At 38.2% G+C, this 20150-nt stretch overlaps 2 protein-coding genes across 3 annotated transcripts; both read right to left on the bottom strand.

Moving 5' to 3' along the window:
* Positions 1–6169: 6169 nt before the first annotated feature.
* On the bottom strand, positions 6170–10583 carry LOC115692698 (uncharacterized). The gene is made up of 7 exons (XM_030619642.2): positions 10173–10583; positions 9862–10077; positions 9633–9741; positions 9207–9252; positions 8742–8827; positions 7886–7944; positions 6170–6513 (listed from the first exon to the last, which is right to left on the bottom strand). Exons 1-7 carry the CDS (start codon positions 10283–10285, stop codon positions 6414–6416), a joined length of 729 nt encoding a protein of 242 aa, XP_030475502.1. The 5' UTR covers positions 10286–10583; the 3' UTR covers positions 6170–6413.
* Positions 10584–13389: 2806 nt separating this feature from the next.
* LOC115692672 (uncharacterized) lies at positions 13390–15885 on the bottom strand. 2 transcript variants are annotated; one of them, XM_030619601.2, is made up of 4 exons: positions 15753–15885; positions 15573–15669; positions 14832–15046; positions 13390–13752 (listed from the first exon to the last, which is right to left on the bottom strand). In XM_030619601.2, exons 2-4 carry the CDS (start codon positions 15660–15662, stop codon positions 13455–13457), a joined length of 603 nt encoding a protein of 200 aa, XP_030475461.1. In that variant the 5' UTR covers positions 15663–15669; positions 15753–15885; the 3' UTR covers positions 13390–13454. The 2 variants fall into 2 exon arrangements, with proteins under 2 accessions (XP_030475461.1, XP_056162654.1); XM_056306679.1 differs by having other exon boundaries at positions 15573–15663; positions 15753–15800.
* Between the last annotated feature and the right edge of the window lie 4265 nt (positions 15886–20150).

The following is a 20150-nucleotide window of genomic DNA, read 5'->3' as shown; positions in this document are numbered from 1 at the left end:
ATTTTTGGAGGATGAATGAGGTGAAGAGAGAACGGTGAATCGGTGTTTGATTTTACAGAGTGATCTAGTGACATTTTTTTCTTCTTTTTGATATAATCTCTACGTTTATGGAAGTCTGACTGTGAGGCACAAAGTACCAAATAAATGAATCATTGGCGTGATTCCATCTTGAGCAAAGCTGGGTCATCATGGACTGTTGGTAGTTTAAGTCTTCGCAGACTTTGACTTGGCCCTTCTAATCCCCTGACGTTTCAGTCTTCTTCCCCCCCTCCTCATGCTATGCTGTTCTTTTATTTGTTTTTTCTTTGCAGGGTGGTAATTTTTTATCTAATGACTGTATATCGATGCAAGGCAAAACTATGTATACCGCACTTTCGTACTTTCCATTTAGTTAAATTAGATGGTATCAACTTTTCTACTGATTGATGCCACGATTGGCTAGATTATTTAAATATCAAAGCATTTCTAAACATATGGTGTTTGTTTGTAAGTATTTTTCTAAGTTTCTAAATCAATTTCGTGGTAACTAAACATTTTGAGTTTCACGACAGAAAAATAGCCACTTCGCGACTGAAGTTTCATGATACTAACTCAACAACAACAACCAAGATCAGCTGCATATACCAAAATTAGCTTCTATCAACCATTCTTTAGCCAACCGAAGTCGCTCGTAAAACATTGGCACGTACAAATTACCAAAAAAGTCCTAAACCTAAAAGGGAAAAGCCCTAACTCTTAGGGCCTACGTGACAATGATTCTGTGTCCGGGAACGATTTCTGCTTAGAAATGATTCTTTTTTATTTCATTCCCGAGAATAACTTCCGAGTATTTGAAAGCGTTTGGTAACTGCCCAAAATTTTTATTCCCAGAATAGAAACGTGTTTGGTAGGCCTCTTAAATTTTTTTGTTTCTTTTAATTTTTCAATACTTTTATTATTTTTTTCTTTTTTCTTTTTTCTTTTTTCTTTTTTCTTTTTTCTTTTTCTTCATCCTTCTTTGTGGGCGGTGGCCGACGACCGTCAATGACCGGTTGGGCGAGGTTCGGCAAGCTCACAGGAGGCTCGCTTGGCCATTGTGAGGCTCAGCCTCGCAGATCTGGGCGAGGCCAAAGCTCGCCTGGCTAGGTGAGCCTCACCGGACCTAGCCCAGCTGGTCGCTGGCGTCCGGCGGCGGCAGCAGCGGTGGCCGGTGGCTGGCTGGATAGAAGAAGAAGAAGAAGAAGAGAAGACAAGAAAAAAAATTGATTTTGGAGTTGTTCCCGAGAAGAAAGAATCAACTTTTTTTTTATTATTGATTCTGTTCCAAATCTATTCTTGGAAACAATTTTTTTTAATTCTATTTTCGGGAATAAAAAATTTACCAAACAGATTTTTGTTCCAAATATGTTCCTGAAAACAAAAGAATATAATTAGTTACTATTTGGCCAGTTATCATGCAGGTCCTTAGTGACCTGTAAGCATTAGAAGAAGAATTTAATTGTGTCAATTCAGTCCTAAACTTTTTTTTGTCCAATTCAGTTCTAAACCTTTTACAATTGTGCTAATTCAGTCCATCCGATCAAATATGATCGGCTAGTGCTGACGTGGACGTCGGCCGGCAACGGCCGTCCGGTCAATGCTGACGTTGTAATTTTTAATAATTTTTAATTTTTTGAATTTTTTATTTTTTTCTTTCCTCTGATGGCCAGCGAGGGCTGGTGTTGCCTATACCAGTGAGGCCGCCAAATTCGACATATGGATTGGATTTACAGCTTTCTAACTTCCTTTCTATGATCAGTGCATGTGAACCTAATTCATGCATCGAAATATCGGGTGAATTTTTCCATGAGCATCGGTCCACTTCATCTATCATATACATGAGCCCAGATTAATTTAGCATTTTCCCTTATTAATTGGCTCCTGCTTGAGTATACATTGTATCATCCCTCACGTGACTTGACCACCGACAGCAGCTGACAGCACACGCTCCGTCCACCATAATCACAAACCCCCATCCTTTTCCTCTGCTCCTCTCCTCTCTCCCCTATCAATTGCATTCTGTCTTCTTGCTGCTGCCAAATTACACAGATGCCCTCACGGCGGGGAGTTTCCCTTTTTTGTTTTTTTTTTCCTTTTTTTGGTATTGATTTTAATGATAAACAAGGCTGAGGGCCTCCCTCCGTTCCTAAAAAAATCGAGCGATTTAACTTAGGCGAGCCCCGACACCGCGGCCATATGCAACCACAGATCTGTGGCTGTGTGAGGCTAGTGACCTTTGTCGGTCGCGACTTCCATAGACATAGGTCTTAAGCTCTGTACGGAAAGAAAAGGAGACGAAGGCGTAGAAGATGACTCGAGTCGGGCGAGGCGCTAACTCGCCGACGGATTGACGTGCGAAGTTGAGGGCTCATGATGGCAATGGCTGCGCGGCAATTCGACGACAGCGAGCGACGGTTTCTGAAAAATTCTATCCTTTATTTTCACTGTAATACCAATAATCCAAATTATTTTTATATCATCAAAACCCAAAACTTGTACGGTAACTAAAAAATACTTTCCAATCAAAGTTTGGTCGTGGCGTCTTGCTTGGACAACGATAAGCTTAAAAATCTGCACTTTGCAATTTTTAGAGTTCAAATTTAAGTTTATCGAAAAAATAAAAATTGGACTTAGCAACTTTTAGGGTCCGACAAGGGAGATAAACAACTTCGCGGTCTTTTCTTGCGATTTTTAGAGTCGAAGTTTAAGTTTTTCAATTCTCTGTTTCTTCTCTATTTCGTGTCACTAATAATGCAATTAGGAAAAATCTGGACATGACCGTAGGAATTATTTGCTTTATCATGGAAAATTGAGGGACTAGATTGAAAAAATGAAAAAAATTTGAGGACTACATTGCACATTTAGGTAGGGGTGAGCAAGATGGACTACCCAAACCGGGACCGGACCAGACCGGATCGGACTGACCGGTTTGGTCCTGTTCTTGAGAATATTGATCCGGTTCCCGGTTCCTAAAAGTGGAACCGGTTTCCGAGCGGTCCGATTCCCAATTCTAGGGTGGGAACCGGACCGGGCCGATGTTTATGTACTTGGATGTGCTATTTGTCTAGTGTCGTTCATGCACGGAAGCAGAGCATGTCATTTTATGGTTGCACACAGTTGAAAAACAGACAATCTGAATACTGGGTTCATTCAAGATCACCTAACAGTAAACTTGGTATATCAGGTCGTCATAATAGCTTGCAGCCATCAATATGTTTGAATTTGTAAAGGGGATGAAGTCAAATTTTACTTCATAGGGCAACATATCAGCTGCAGCCTTGAACGCGTCTATGCAAAAGCCCATTACCATCGTCGCATTTGTCACAGGATCGAGTTCCTCTCCCACCACTTTAATTAGAACTCCAATTCTCAATCTTGCATTTATCAATAAGTGATTGGTCTCATTAGAACCGGACCGGACCGATGTTCCTGTCCGATCCACAGTCCCAAGACTAGCTGGTATGGTCCCCGGTCCTAGAAATTGGGAACCGGTCCTCCCAGTCCGGTTTCCAGTTCTTGGGTTGGATCGGATCGGACTGGGAACCGCTCACCCCTACATTTAGGAATACTTTGAGGATCGAATTACACAAGTTGAAAGTTCAAGAATGACATTACACGTTAAGTAAAGTTTAGGGATAAGTAGTGTCATTTTCTCAATAAATAAAAAGCAACAAGAAACATGTCATGCAGGTTCGAGCGAGTTTCGTAGAAAATTAGTAATTTTCAATGCAACAATAATTGATTATACGAAAATTATTTATCATACTGAGAATATACTAAAAGCTTAAGAACTTTACTAATAACTACAAATTAATTTAAAGGAAAAAAAAAAGTAGGAACACCCCTAAACTAAAGACTACGAGTGGAAAAAGATGATGGGAAATGCAGCGAGATAAAAATATGCAAACGAAGTAAAATGTGTGACTTTCGTATATTCAATATAATGAGGAGTACACAAGATATACATAGATAACAATTTACAAATGAGGTGATTATCTAAGGCAAATACAGTCGGTCTATCTGGTTCTCTTCGTTTACAAAAATCATAGGCAAGTAAAAGTGAACTTTTCGATGTATACACTCTTCCAAATCAAATGACTAAAATGTCGTTGATTTTGTATAGCATATACCTAACCTTTGAAATTCGATACCTTTATCTATTCTTCTCTTAAACACAACTCCCATCCATCTACTATCTAGCGCATAGTGAAGGCAAGAAATTATAGTTCTCTCTAAATATCTTCGACACAACACTTTCTCATATTATTGTTGGATAAATGAAAGATGCCATTTTTCTTAAAAGTACTGAGAACTTCTTTCTTTTAAGAAATCACAATTCCTTTTGCCTCCTCCAAAATACCCTCAATTAGCGATTTTATAAAAAAAAAATTCTATCAATATCAATGCGCAATTGCGTCAATCAATTATTATATTTTATCAATCACATATTTCAATTTTAAAATATTGAATATTTTCTATCTTATAACCAACCCTATTAAAAAAGTTCAAATCTCAAATCTACATAGATGGTTCCAATTTGCTCATATCGTGCCCATAATTTATACAAAATTGCAATAGGTTTAGAACTTTTTGAATAATTTTCCTATTTGAGCAGCAATGCACTACTCCAAAACCAAAAACACCCTAGACTACTACTTCAAACTTAATTTGAAGGAAAATTTCAACAATGATTTCTATTCAATTCCCCACCGACAATAGATATTAAATAGGGTTATTTAATGGTTTCTTCTAGTGTGATCCGTCATTGTGGTATTATTCAAGGTTTATAGCTAGGTTAACTACCGTAAACGGGGTTATTTGGGATTATTGGTTTGCTAAATTGTTTATAACATTCGTGGTTTCAAGGTCATATTCTTAGGGTGTGTTTGTTTTGGTGAAAGTTTTTTCCCGGAAAGTATTTTCCGGACTTTCATCTGTTTGGTTCTCCGAAAATGATTTGGTCAACGGAAAATACTTTCCGATCAACACAAATATCATGTTTAATTTTAGAAAAGTGAATTTCCTAATCTAAAAAGGTGAAATCACTTTCCGGAATTGCTCATATTGAATTTTTAATATTTTATATTTTCTTTTCTTTCTTTTTTTCCTCTTCTTTTCTTTTTCTTATATTTCTAAGAAGGAAAACATTCATGTATATTCTTTTCTTAATAAAAATAATGTGAAAATAACAAATAATTTGAAATAATTTAAAACATATAAATTTTCTTGATAATTTTCACCATCAGATTTCCCTTATCAAACAACTGAAAATACTTTCCAAGTCTTTTTCAGGTTTGAGCCAAACACCGAAAATAAACTCATTTTCCTAGAAAATGATTTCCTGAAAAGTATTTTCCAAAATAGTATATTTTCCGCAAAATAAACGCACCCTTAGTTTTTTCAATTAAGGATTTATTGGGCTTGTGGAGTGTTGATTAAGGGCCCACTTTCGATTAAGGAGTTTTTAGAAGTTGAGGGTTAATCATGGAGTACTAGAGATCATAAGTTATTTGGGATATATAGTGCTGAGAATTTATTAACGGCTTGAGAGTTTTATGGGGGGTTATCTGATGCTAATTTTGAATTTTTTTTTTTTTGCCTCGTTTGGAATTTACTAAGAAACTATTTTACGTTTAGAGTTTATTTCAAGATGAGGGCTATTCGTGGGTCATTTGGATTTTGGGGCTTTGTGGGATTACGATCTTGGTTTTTTGCTGCTTATGTGTTATTTGGGGCTCTTCCGAGCGATGATCTATGAAAGGGTTATTTTTGGGCACTTGGGTTTTGATGCTATTAGAGTTCAGGTTTGTCGGATGAGCAGGTAACATTAAGGGGTTTATTCTTGATAATTGCAGGAAGTTGCTGGGCGGAACGAAAGCAAATGGAAGCACAGATGCTTTGGCATGACTAGGCAAGGATCAAGACCAAGGATTTTGTGTTTGATGACGCTCCGGACGTTATTAGAGATCTATTGCATAAAGACTCCTTTGGTTGACCGACGATTTTGTGTTTGATGACGCTCCGGACGCTATTAAAGATCTATTGCATAAAGACTCCTTTGTTTGCAGTTTCCTTATGAATGATGTACCTTGACTCGCGTTCAGTCAATGAATTTCTGTGGTTTACCGGGCAAAAAAAAAGTTTCAATGTGACAGAACAAATAAATCAGCCCATGATTTTAATTGCTCTCATTTCATCAGTACGGCGAAGAACCAGAGACCACCCTAAACATGATAAGAGATCCACCACAGTATACATACCTCACATTGAATCGGCTGTCTTCACGAACCATACCAATGCCAACAACCAGATTGTCTAACAGGGTAAGGTCAAGAATGTCCTTATATCTTTAAAAAAATTAGAAATCGCATAACCAAAAAAGAAAATGAACTTTATCACAGATGTTCACGTTGCTGACGAACCCATTGCTCATAATCTTGCAACAGCTGCCCCACAAGAAGTGGTACGAGCCTATCCACTAGAGCTTGCATCACTCTGTTCGATATGAAAGTATCGTTATTTTGAGTGCAAAAGATATGGAGCCAGTGGATTAATGGAAGTTGTACAGAACAGAAATCATTTTTGTTGCTGTGTTTCAGAGAAATGCCACACTGGTCATATCCGTAATATGCTCTGGATCTTATTAGGGTGGCAATTTCTAACACGATATGAAATTAACAGATTTAAGATGAGGCTAATTGTATTCAAAAGATGTTATGTCAACCCACAAGATACTATGAATGATCTTTGTCATGTTAGAGTTTGTGTCCAATCCACCAGACACAAAATTGACCCGCAAATCCCGTTGAAATTAACAGCTTAATGTTTACACGATCTGTTTGTATATTGTTTAGACATGATTAGCTAAAAGACTATTATTTTCATGTTATTCACCATTAAGATTTTTAAATTGATCATATTTCATTGACCATGAACATGTTTTCTAACTTTATTTGATGATATTTTGTGGACAGTTATTACAATTTGTAAATAGATCTTTTGAAAAATTTGAGTATGTTTGGTTCATGATGGTGGGTTAATTTCATGTCATGCCGGGTCATGCAATTGTGTCAACCCATCAATCCTTTATTTAATAATGTTACACCGGCTTAGTGTCAACCCATTAATTTTCAAGCATGATTGTGTCAAGCAGGTCATCTAGTCGTGTTTGGATTGACCTGTTTTTGCAGTACACCATTATGCCAACATGACCTCCGGACACAAATTGCCACCCCTAGATCCTATGACCTAATTCCAACCATGAAGAATTGAAGAGTCATGCCTGAGACTATGCATGTCGCGTTATCCCACTCGATGTGAACAATGTCTCAACTGTAGAGAAGATAAATCTAAATGGTGCTTTTGCTGCCATACAGGTTACACTCTTACGTGCGAAGCCAAAGTTGTTTTGTCATTCTCTACCTCAGAACACTACCAAGAAGAATGCAATTGCTTTGACCATCTTTTTTCATGCAACCATCTGCTCATAGTAAATACCTGTTCCAAGTACTAGTTCTAATTACAATCTTATCATTATTCTCCTAACTTGCTATTAAACATCCTTTTAAAAATTCTAGAGCTAGTCCATGCATGAAGCATATGCCCCAAGTCTCATTCATTCGTATATATTAACCACATAATTTCAATAGTTTCAAAGACAGGTATGGATTAACACATTCTATCCAACTAAAGGTCGCCTCATTCTCTAACTTTCCTCACTAAACATAAGAAAAAAGTGATAGGTGAGGGAAGAGGGTAGACGATGCCAATTGCTAAGAGAAGGCTTATTGTCTGTCTGATACTACTTAAGTGCGATGGATCACAGAGCTTAATCAACAAATAAATTTCTCGTAAATTATTTACTTACGCATTTCCAGGGACTTCAACAGCTGACAATGGCAGCAAAGCAAATGGTCGAGTGAAAATCTGCACATAATTTATTTACTATGAGTACTCGGTAATTTCTTGAGACGTGAAAAAACAATGATGAAAGAAAAGCAACAATTGAGTAGGGAAACAGGAAATCAGTTCACATAAATATGTCTGTAGACTTGAATACACCTACGAAAATGTCTTGCAATTGTAAAGCTCCAACAGCCGGAGAACTTGCAGAAAAACTGATGATATTGGCCATGGGTTCCTACGAATTGGGATTCAACTGTATCACCTCTATGCCAGACCAAGTTTGGCATTGAGTAATATGACAGCCATGGCCGCAACTTAGAGAGGCCTTAATCTGAAGCACCTAAGACTATCATACTTTTCATTCCAGCGTTGACATTGAAGAAGGCAAAAGTAAACATTTCCTAACTTTTTACTCTTCCACCCCAAGCAATATTGATGTCCAGATCATAATGATAAAGTAATTAATTGCGTACTAACACCTAAGAGACATTTTAACATAACATCCTCTTCAATATTCTTTCACTGCAACTACATCATGGAGAGTTCATTAAATCAAGTAAGAGGCATCTGTCAAAAACTAAGATATTTTACAAGCTCCGAGAAACAGCACCTCCATTAACGATATGTCCATGCCAACTATTGTGAGTTAAATTAAACATCTCTCCGAGAAGATACATAGGCAGTAATTTTGAGAACATCAGTGATGCCAAGTGTGCTATCTCAAAGTTAAAGTTGCTATAATTGAAATTGTGTCAATTGCAAATATCATAAAGACAAATGTTTAAATCGTTAAGATGACATTGATGAGTGCTAAAGACCTCGAGAGTAACACCCAGCTTCACGTCAACCTCCACTGTATTCCCAGAATCATTTGTATCCCATCTCATGTGATTTGTCATGAAAGCTGTGAGAAGAGAGAACAAGAAATGTCATCATCATTCCAATAGAATGCTTTTATCCCACAAGTAGCTCAAAGCGCAGAGAAAGCATTGACATGCAGCTGAAATCTTCTCAGAAAATTACTGTCAAGCTCCGGTGTCAATGTATGTTATCAGCCCCATGTCTTATCATGATAAGTTCATACATCAAATACAGGTCTCACTATTGATATATGGGGTTATGCGAGATATACATTTATAAAGTCCATTATTATTAGGAAAATACTACTCAAATGAGAATTCAGCATTTACTTCCATTTGAAGAAACCCAAGGTTCTTATAGCAGTCCAGACTGAACCGCTTCACTAATTAGAACATTTGCAAAGTAATTTAGTCCATGTGTACCTGAAAAATGGTTGTTTTGGCGTTCCACGACCTTTGAACCCTCGAACTGCATATTATTTTCAAGATACATTTGCTAAGATGCTAATCTCAGAAAGAGAGCATTATCAGCCCTTGAATGCGTCATCCATAAGGAGAATTTCTCTAGATGTACAGTGAATGCATCTATATCAGAGTATGTTATTTACAAGCACCCTTTTGTTAACCAGGAAAGTCAGTTTAGAGATATGTATTTCTGCAAGCCAGAGAGTATGTGTGGGCAATTGAACATTCAATGAAATCATCCCAACATAAGACAAATTTCCATTACAAATTACACTATTTCTGAATGTTCCTATCAACCTTGGGTACGGTAAGTTAAACAGTTCATTGTCATAACATCCACAACTCTAGGTCCTTAAACGCAATCTCTAGACATCAGAATCTCACCTTGCAAGAGAGCATCTCGACTATACAATCTGTATCGGTCAAAGTCATTCTCAAGTCCATTACTGGAGTTGCTTCGAAGTTCAGAAGTTGGATTTTAGGAAGAGTACACCTTCGCAAGTACACATACGTAAGAGATTGTATGGTGACAGAGAGGCACAACACAAAGTAGTCCTGGGGTCCAGAGAAACCGCTCAATCATAAATTAGAAAGAGGGGAGGAAGTGAAGAACCTGTAGGTGTTAGCATCGAGGAACTGAAAACTCTGAAGAGCTCTGGCGTTCAGTATTGCTTGAACGCCGGATGGATGACTCAGGAATTGACTGATGGGATATTGCTCGTAATTCGGCAACTGAAGGACTTGCTTCCTAGAAGCAGATAAATTGGCTGTCTTCGCGGCCGATTCTGACATTCCCACCCTTTGCATACTGATTACACCAAACCCTCCCCTGACCATAATTCCAGAACCAAAAAAGCAAGAAGATGTACGGCAATCGAATAAAGAAAGAGAGCCAGAAGTAGAGATGGAAACTCAATTTGACACCTGAAGCTGAAACCCTTTGCGGCAAAAGTAGCATGGGTTGAACATCCGTGCCGTGATCTGGCACTGAGCAGTATCGCCATTGGAGGACAAGCGAAAGAGGGGGCTCTGACCATATTAGCGCCGAGAAGCAGCAATAGCAGAGCCTTTCTAAATACAGCCCTCAATCCTTCCCTCCATCAATTTCTCTTCTGTGTGTGGTCTGGTCTGGTCTGGTCTGGTCTATCCCAATCCCGTTTTCAGTCCGACATCGATGGAGCTCACCCGTTCACAGTAACAGTCAGTCACGGTCAGGTCTATTAACCACAAATATGTCAAGCGAGGACGAGACATTAGCAGTCCAGTTGCCCGTGAGTCCCAGGAAGTACATCCTCACTTCTTTCGACGCGCCGGACGTGAAAAGACCGAGATGAAGCAACAAGCGTGATGTCAGAAGACTATAAGATAATGCTTTTGAGGATACAACAGAGATATTGCAGTGTCCTCAGCATTATCAAGCACGTTTTGCGTAGAAAAATTAAATATTTATATTCTTTTTATTAAAAAAACAGATTAAAGAAAGAAAGGGATCCAATTTAAGTTTAGTTTAATGCGAGGGTTACGTTACCCGTATGCACCAATTATTACATAGAATGATAACATATGAAATTTAAGGATTTTGCCATATTCTATCCACCGTTTGATGAATCGCTGTAATAAAATTGAATATTTTCATATTTTATCACGTCCATTGTTTGTTATTTACAACATCAATATAAATGAATTTGAAAATGCACAAACGAATCTTATAAAAATCTCTCATAATTCACTACCAAATCTAGTAAGAGAATAAAAATATGATCATTCACTTTTGTGATTACGAAAAGTATAGTGTTTGGACTCTCTTGCTACTTTTGTGAAACTTCAACATGAACCACAAAATTACAGAGGAGTTTTGACTCTGTTTCTACTTTTGTGGAGTTTAGACATTAACCGGAGAGCTACAAATGAGGAGAAGCTTAGGCTGCGCATGACAACGATTCTGTGCCCGGGAATAGATTCTGCTCAGAAATGATTCTTTTTTATTCTGTGCCCGGAATTAATTCTGAGCATTTTAAGGCGTTTGTTAACGGCCCAAAATTCCATCCCTGGAATAGAAAAAGAACAGAAATACGTTTGGTAATGCAACAAAATTTCTTTTTATTAATAATATTTTTTATTAAAATATTTTTATAAAAATATATATTTTTATTTTTTTTTGCCATGGCCTGGTCGCTAGCCATGGCTGGTAAAATATTTTTTTTATTAAAAATATATTTTTTTTCTTTTTTTTTGCCATGGCCTGATCGCCGGTCATAGCCTGTAAAATATTTTTTTTATTAATAATATTTTTTATTAAAATATTTTTATTAAAAATATACATTTTTATTTTTTTTACCATGGCCTGGTCGCTGGCCATGGCCGGTAAAATATTTTTTTTTATTAATAATATTTTTATTAAAAATATATACTTTTTCTTTTTTTACCATGGCCTGGTCACCGGCCATGGCAGGTAAAATATTTTTTTTATTAATAATATTTTTTATTAAAATATTTTTATTAAAAATATATTTTTTTCTTTTTTTTTGCCATGGCCTGGTCGCCGGCCATGGCCGGTAAAATATTTTTTATTTTAATAATATTTTTTATTAAAATATTTTATTCTCGTCAAATCCGGCGAGGGCGGTCCTCGGGCCGGACATTAGAAGCTACATTAAAAACCAAGAAAAGGAAGAAGAAAAAAAAAATTGATTCTCAAAATTGTTCCCAGAATCAAGAAGCTACTTTTTTTTTATTCTTGAAAACTGATTCTGGGAACAATTTTTGACAAAATTGTGCCCAGAATCAAAAAATTAAACAAACGCATTTCTGTTCCCAAACTGATTCTGGGAACAAAAGAACAGAATTAAACACTGTTTGGCAAGTTGTCATGCGCAGCCTTAGACTCTCTTGCCACTTTCATGGAACTTTGACGTGAACTAAAAAACTATGAAGTCGTAAAGCTTCAACTTGAATCAGATACATAGGAGTAGGAGACAAGCGAGGGTAGGTTTTTTTAGAAATTTCATTGCCCCTCATTTTTTGAGAATTATAAAGATTCTTTTCAAATTAAAATTTGTTTATTAAAATATGGGTTCTTCTACCTCATTCTTATTTACTCAATTTTTTTTAAATTTTTCCATCTCTTTTTTTAAATTTTTTTTATTCCCTTCCATCAATCCTTTATAAAATTTTTATCAACTTATAAACTATACTATTATACCTAAAATATGTAATAATATAGATAATAAATATATGTTATAGAGTAGAAAGAAATTCAATTATATAAATAATATAGGAATATATAAAAACGAAAATTATTTTTTTTTGTTATTCTAAATTATCTTTTTAATATTATAACTCAAATATTATTTTATATTTAAATATTAATTTATTTTTATTATTTAAAAAGTTCTTTTCAAGAAAAATATCTTTTATATCATAAATATGAGAAATCATATCCACTTTTATCCCACCTCCCCTCTGGAATAATTTTATCCGGGCTATATCCCCCTTATATTCGGCTTTATCCCATCTTAAGCAGGAATCAAATATAGCACAGGATAGAATAAATGTTATTATATCCTGAATTTTATCCTGTCTATCAAATGCAGCCTAAGGGTACTTTTCTGACCGAGGGCGTTTCTTCATGTTCTCCCTGTTTCTTTTGCTTAGGACAAAGAGCTGGTGGTCCATATCTATGGCTTCGCCGGAGGCCTCTGTTTGGTATTCATTTTGTTACGTCAAGCGATAGAATTGCCCAAAGAAGAAACTTCAAAAGTTACTGGGTTGGGTCGACTTGCGGGTGCTTAGTGTAGTTTTCGAAAACTGTACGATTTCTTGGCCTCGTCCCAGGGAACCGAGGCTCGCCTTTTCTGCAAGGGAGCTTCCGAGATGTGAAGCATTGTTACTAAGCGACGAGAAGAAAAAACTCCGTTAATTCTTAGGATCAGTTTCTATGAAAAACACGGCAAAAGGTCCTATAGGAATGAGGGCATGGCTCTTTGGTTGCATGCTGAAATGAATATGCTTGGAATCCTGATCAACTTTACTTTATACAGAGATGTTACATTGATCGGTGACATTTATTCTCAATTTGCATGTTCTGCTTCATAGTCCACCGAGAATAGAAAGAATGGGATCCGGTCAAAGCACAAACTACTAGAGACGAATCATATACTTATGGCGCTTTTCTGAGTTTTCCATAATAGAAGAGGCGAATAACATTCATACGACGGGAAACAATGACTCCCCCTTTGTGTCCATCACGAGGAGGTCATCAGCGTTACCCTCGTCCTTGCTATCTGCTTCACCAAAGTAGTCCTCACGGGCATTGTTGGCCAACATAAGGGCGACCAACCAGAACAGGGATGAATCGAGGGAGAAAAAAGCACCGCCACCAAGGAGACCCGTCTTTGCAGTTGGACACTCGGTGCTGAGATCGTGGTGAACATTGCGCGTCAGGTGGAGATGCTCAGTGATGGTAGGCCATAGAAGAAATGTTGCTGCTAGTCCAGTCCAAAACCTTTTGTGAAGTTACGCGGTCATATCCAGGAAACACAGGGAAACTTGATTAGCAGAGATGCTCCGTACCATCAGCTAATACAATGCACTCAACTACCTAACCCATCTGAATGTTCTTTTGTCATTGTGATTATTACTTTTTAGTGAAACCTAACCCATCTCAACTCATCCTATCTACTGTTACTACATGATTCTCAAGAAAGAACATAACTCATTGACAATCCATGTGCTATGCATAGACCAGAACACAAATTTCTGTGTTTAAAGATATGGACGGCCAGTAAAAGCTAGTAGCAATATGAAAGTTTTCTATCCTCTTCTCACTAGTAATTGCCAAATTTTAGGAGCGCTGTCCATGACAAGGCTAGAAAAGAAAATTAGTTGATGTTTGCTCAAGGCTATTAAGTATTGAATGAACGACATTATGTTGAGCAAATAATTTGAATGCACGGCACACTAATTCCTAGATTTAAGGATTGCCCGTGAAAGCTCGAGTCCTAAGAACATTAGATGTGTATAAATATGGAATATTTAACCACGAACATAGAGACATGTAGTCTCCTGTGTCTACGTGATGCTAAGGCCATCTGTTAATAAGAAATTTAAAGCTTCAGCGTTCAGTTAATCTAGAAATGCTCAACAAACAATTATTACGACCCAGATCCTGACAGTTAAAGAATGGGAACATCCACTTGGCCCTCCCTCGATGGAATTGCAGTTATAGATGATCAGTCACCCAAAAGATCATGCAGAATCAGAATGCTATGCAGCTTTGAAATCAATAAAAGATGGACAGATGGTACTCGAGGTTACTCTCTCAGTTACTCTATTCTCTTATAAATATCAAGTTAGATACCAATGAAATTGCTTTAGATAACATATTTTGCTGGGTCCATTGCTTCTGAAAGCAATGCACCAAGATATAGGACATGGCATCAGAATCCGACATTTTATCTGAGGCCTTAATGTTTATGTGAGATTTAGAAGTTGTAAGATGTCTACATAATAATGAATTGTTTCGTGTCTTATAAACTCCCACAATGAAAAGCATCAGACAAAAGGGTAGGACGGTGCACTTACAAAGCAATGTTGAAAAATACGATGAATGTAGTACTGTGGAAGAGAGCAGATTGTGGGATAGACTTCCCCTTGTAAGGATAAAACAGAGAAATGTAGCCTGCCACCGAAGATGCGACGAGAAATGCAACAGACAGGGATCCAAAGAGGACAGTTGGATCAGATGGATACTTGCATATGACTACATCTTTTCCGGCAATAGGGGTCCCAGATGGTGGCTGTTCAGTTCATGAGGAAAAAGCACATGTAAGAACCTCAGAAGTAATTTGAAAAATAAAGAAAAAAGAGGAGTGCGGACTCATGGGCATGCGGGGAGGAAATGGATGTGATGTAATTCATACATGGGAAGGTCAACCATTGGATTTTTTCAATGATTTTTTCATTGCTCGATGCAGTAGGTTGAGATGATAGGAAAGCGGGAGGGCGTTGATAAGGTTGAACCGTTGCCTAGCCATTAAGGCTGGGTTCGTGAGATGGCCAGCCCTCAACCTTAAAAGGTAAATATTATATTTTTCGTGACATAGGGGTGGGAGAAGAAATGTTGAATCAATCATGAGACATGAATTCCACATTATCAGTAGTTCAATGCAATAAAAATAAAGGAATGGTGCGTCAAAGTCGAAGATGGAACAAGGGAAATCATAGCAAAACCTGCAGAAGAACTTTGTTTCGACTAGGAACAACAGCAGATAAAAGTAAAGGGTAAGAGTTTGTTTGCAGGCATCAAGGAGGAGGAGGAGGCACCTTCTTGTTCTCCGCAATGACACCAAATAAGAAAGACAAAATGCCCATAGTCGCCACAATCAAGGACATCTGCTTCATCGTGAAAGCCATTCTGCGCCTGCAACAATGCAAGACATGATGGATTCATTGCAGGGGCAACAAAAATGCAAAATGAATACACGGATACAAGTCTCCACTTACGTTGATGGCGGTGGCAGGGGAATGATGGTGGGAGGCTTCTTCTCTCCCTGTGCCACAGCCGTCACACCATATGAAGAAGCCAGAACATTTTCTTTTATGTTGTTCCGCGCCTCTCTGTCTGACTATATTTGGCACTTTTGTGTTGTTTAAAGTTGGGGAGAGGAGAGATGCTTGCTGGTATCTCGCCTTATCTGACGCTTTGACCCCTTTTCCATCTGGGGATTCCTATTTCTTCCTCACCTGCCACCTCCTCAACTTCTCAGGTATCAATCAAACGATGAGAAAATATTGTGTAGGCCGACCCATTCACAAATTTCAACCGATTATAATGTTTCATCCGATTTTTGGTTAACTCGATTTTTATATCAATGAAAGCTTGTGATCCGAACTTTTGAAAATGCAATTCGATTTTCAAAAATATGTTAGGATTGCAAATTTCCTAAGTTGGGCCGAACGGATTGCATATGATGTGATGGAAAGTTATCATATTTTTTATGTCAAATATCTAATCGCTATTATTTTAGCAGTATTGGAAAGTTTATCACTTGATATTTGAGGTGGGATTAATGGATTGAACCAAGTAATCTCAAGACTATTTTGTAAAATAAAAAAAAATAATTCTGTTTTAAGGAAAAATAGACTCTATTTCACACGTGTGGTATAATTTATTCAATTTCTTCATGTAATGCCAACTAATCAATTTACTTATGTATTATATAAAAGTAATGATTTGTTCCATTTCATGTAATGCAGACTTTTCTTGAAGGGAGGTTCGCGCACCATGTTTTGGCGCCGGCACCTTGCTCTGGACGTTGGCCTGCCGTTAGTTACTCTATCGACAGTCCTTGGCTCGCCGCCATCACCTATGTGGATATCAATTATATGGTGGTCATGGTCCATTCTGTAGAGAATGCAACAGGTGTTAAAAGAGAATGCAACGGGTGTTGAACATCAAGAAATGGGAGAAAATCTTGATGTCGATTTGCAAGAAAATAGAGAGAATCTTGAATCTTTGGCAGATTCAAGGAATCCATGTATGTACATACACCGGATCAATGTGATTAGACAAAAAGGGGCGTTCGAATTTTTAATTTTTACAACTGTTATTAAAGTTATGCCATCCTCTTTGAAAGGTGCATTCAAGTGATCCGAGGCTTTTTTTGCTTATTTAGCACTCTCACTACTCAATTAAGCAAACTTATGACCCAAAAATAAATCAAGCAAACCTGACGGTTCACAACATATCTAGAAATTTAAGAACCTGATAATTTTATTTTTCAACACATCAGAGAAATTACCATCGCTTATTAAAGATTACGATAACATTAAAAATTTACCATCTCCCATTAAAATTATCACAAATCAATGAATTAAAAAAAATGTCCATTTATTCGAGAATCGAGACATGCTTAATTTGGTGAAAGGCTCAATATTTTTTTTTTATCAAAAGCAAATTGTATTCATTACTCAAAACGATACATAAAAAGTACAATGCCTTTCATGACAAAGAAAATTGAAGCAAGCCCACAATATAACAAAACAAGCCAAATCCAAAAAACAAGGAGAATCAACATAACACCGGCAGGTTTAAGCACATTCTCATTTTATAAAAATGGATCTGTCAAGCAAAATAATCGGTGGCCGATTACTAAATCTCGTATTATCATTAGTGATGAGCACATGCCGAAAACTACGACGTTACCTATTAGCATTAGGTCCGGCTTACTCTACACTATTACTGTACGAAAACATCCAATACGGGTTGAAAAAACATAAACATAACATTTGTAAGAGCAAATCTCCATGGTTCAGCGAGACACCAAAGCTCCTACAATCATCATTGAAACTGGAGACGGATGACTTGTACACAAATAACGCATGAGGGTATCGAATCTCAAAAACATTATTAAACTCCTAGATCTAAGAGTTAGACTGGGAGAAAAGAATTCTCAGATTTAGATCGGGAGAGAAAAAAAAATAAGAAAAGAACGAAAAATAATTCAAACAAAATCAACGGGAAGGGAGGGTGAGACTAGATTAAACCCCCTGCGAAGGTGGGGATTCCCCACCTTCCCCTTCTCAAGTGAGAAGGGTGGCCTTACCCTAGTGGTTAAGATTACTTAGGCTGCGAATGATAACTATTCTGTTTCTTTATTTCTGCTCCAGAAATAGGTTTGGAACATAAATCTAATTGGTAACGAAATTCCAATTTCTATTTCTGGAACAAATTTTTATTCCAGAAATAGGTTTGGAACAGAAATCAGAAGTTAAAATTTTTTGCTTCTCTATTTCTGGAACAGAAATGAGAAACAAAATTTTTTTGTTCTTCTCATCACTTTCCCTCACTACTAGTCGGTCGCTCACCCGCCGCCCATCACTAGCCGCCGCCACCCGCCGATCGCTGCTACCCGCCGCCGCTGCCGGCCACCGTCTCCTACCACCGCCTACCCTCCTCCCCCTACCGGCGGCCTACGGCTGCCACCCACCACCAACCACCGTCTCCCACCTCCACCCGCCTCCCACCCTCGCCCTCCCTCCTCCTGCCACCGCCGCCTGCCTTTGGCTACCGCCCATGTCCCACCACCGGCCGCCGTGGGCTGCCAGCCTCCGTAGGTCGGCCACCGTTTCCCGCCGCCACCCCCGGCCTCTCTCCTCCCGCCACCTCCGCCTACCTCCCACCGCCAGCCGCCGTCCACCGGCCACCATCTCCCACCACCGGCCGCCCTCCTCCCACCGCCACCTGCTTCCCACCGCCGGCCGCCGTGGGCCACCGCTCGCCGTCCACCGGCCACGATCTCTTGCCAGCCGCTATGGGCTGCCGTCCACCGGCCACCGTCGGTCGCCCTCTTTTGGCCGCCACCCACCTCCCACCGCCGGCCACCGTTGGCCGCCGCCCGCCATCCATCGGCCACCATCTCCCACCGTCGACTACCGTCCTCCCACCGCGGCTCGCCTCCCACCGCCGGCCACCGTCTCCCATCGCCACCTGCCCTCCTCCCGCCACCATCCATCGCCCGCTGACCACCTGAGAAGAATAAATTTTGTGCCATTATCAAACAAATTTCTGTTTCTAGAACAGAAATTTTGTGTCGTTATCAAACGTGTTTTTTTGCTAAGAAACTCTAAAAAAAAATTTCTGGCTAGAAATTGATTTCTGAAACAGAATGGTTACCATTCGCAGCCTTAGGGACTAGAGCCCTCCAACACCAAGATTATGATTTGATTGCACTAATGTATTACGGATTCACCTTCCATAGATTTAGTTTCCTTCTTGTAACATGGAATCAATTTGAGTATAGACTATTTCATTGAAGAAATTTGCAAAACAATATGAGCAATATTGTTACATATGAAAGTCCACTTTTCATGTCTGCAAGTATAATTATTTGAAATTTCCCCATCAAACCCTTTTCCTCTAGGAAAAAGACATTGATAGATCAAAATCAACTCAGCGTAATGAATGTAAGACAAAATATTGCGACTATTTTTTGAGTTGTGGAAACAAAATTATCACACCAGCCAAACTTGGGATCATTGTTCAAAAAATCCTAGACCGTTTGTATGGTGACCAATTCAATCCTAAATCTTTTAATTATTTCAATTCGTCCAATTTAGTCATAAACCTTTCAATTGTGCCAATTTAATCCTAAATCTTTTGACGATTTGCCAACTTAATACGAACCATTTTCACGATTTGCCAAATAGTTTTACATGAAGATTTCAAGTTGATCATATTTTAATGAAGATCTCCCAACATCCACGTTTTATTGGCCCGGGATCTTAATTAAGCTTGCTAACGTAAATTTATTAACAACGTGGAAATGCCACGTCGCACGAGCAGGAGTGACTTCGGATGGAGGGTCAAGAGGGAGCTTGATTTGGAATTTGATTGAAAGTTTGTGATTTTTTATGAGACAACAAAAATTGAGGCTAGAATCACTCGACCATTTTATGTTTTTTGTTTTTTTTGGAATTGGGCCATATTATATATAAGCATAAAACTAATAATGATGAAAGAGGGAGAGGCATCAAATATGTGATGTCTTCCTTAACAATAGTAATAGATAAAAAAAATAATCTTTTATACTTTCCTTCTATAAATTTAGAATATCATTTAAATTTCAGAAGAAAAATAACGAAAAAATATAGCATGTGAATCTAAACGTCAGCATTCTGGTGAAGTTCACCTTATCATCGAGGGTAGAACGGTTGAAATAACGAGCACTTGAATTTCATGTTCATTTTTACGACCAAAAAAAAGAGAATTTCATGTTTATTTTGACCAAAAAAGGGAATTCATGTTCATTGGGCCGGGCCCAAGAAATTGGTTCGGGCCGGGCCCATTACTTTTCGCTGAAGGTGGGTAGGGTTCGAATTAGACAGACAGAGAGAGGGGGA

Source organism: Syzygium oleosum, unplaced genomic scaffold (genome assembly GCF_021117445.2).
Source record: "Syzygium oleosum isolate NSW1041296 unplaced genomic scaffold, Sole_v2.1 Sole_v2.46, whole genome shotgun sequence".
In the NCBI taxonomy this organism is placed as follows: Eukaryota; Viridiplantae; Streptophyta; class Magnoliopsida; order Myrtales; family Myrtaceae; genus Syzygium; species Syzygium oleosum.
This window is presented reverse-complemented; position numbering and strand designations above follow the sequence as displayed.

Bases quoted from the DNA above. Each gene is read 5' to 3' on its own strand.
- LOC115692698 (XM_030619642.2), bottom strand. From the start codon at position 10,285: ATGGTCAGAGCCCCCTCTTTCGCTTGTCCTCCAATGGCGATACTGCTC. The intron at 9,742-9,861 runs GTTCTTCACTTC...GTACTTGCGAAG, and splicing joins CTCGATGCTAACACCTACAG to GTGTACTCTTCCTAAAATCC. The intron at 8,828-9,206 runs GTACACATGGAC...CTCTTCTCACAG, and splicing joins CCAAAACAACCATTTTTCAG to CTTTCATGACAAATCACATG.
- LOC115692672 (XM_030619601.2), bottom strand. From the start codon at position 15,662: ATGGCTTTCACGATGAAGCAGATGTCCTTGATTGTGGCGACTATGGGC. The intron at 15,047-15,572 runs GTGCCTCCTCCT...TGAACTGAACAG, and splicing joins TCATTGCGGAGAACAAGAAG to CCACCATCTGGGACCCCTAT. The intron at 13,753-14,831 runs GTAAGTGCACCG...ACTTCACAAAAG, and splicing joins GTATTTTTCAACATTGCTTT to GTTTTGGACTGGACTAGCAG.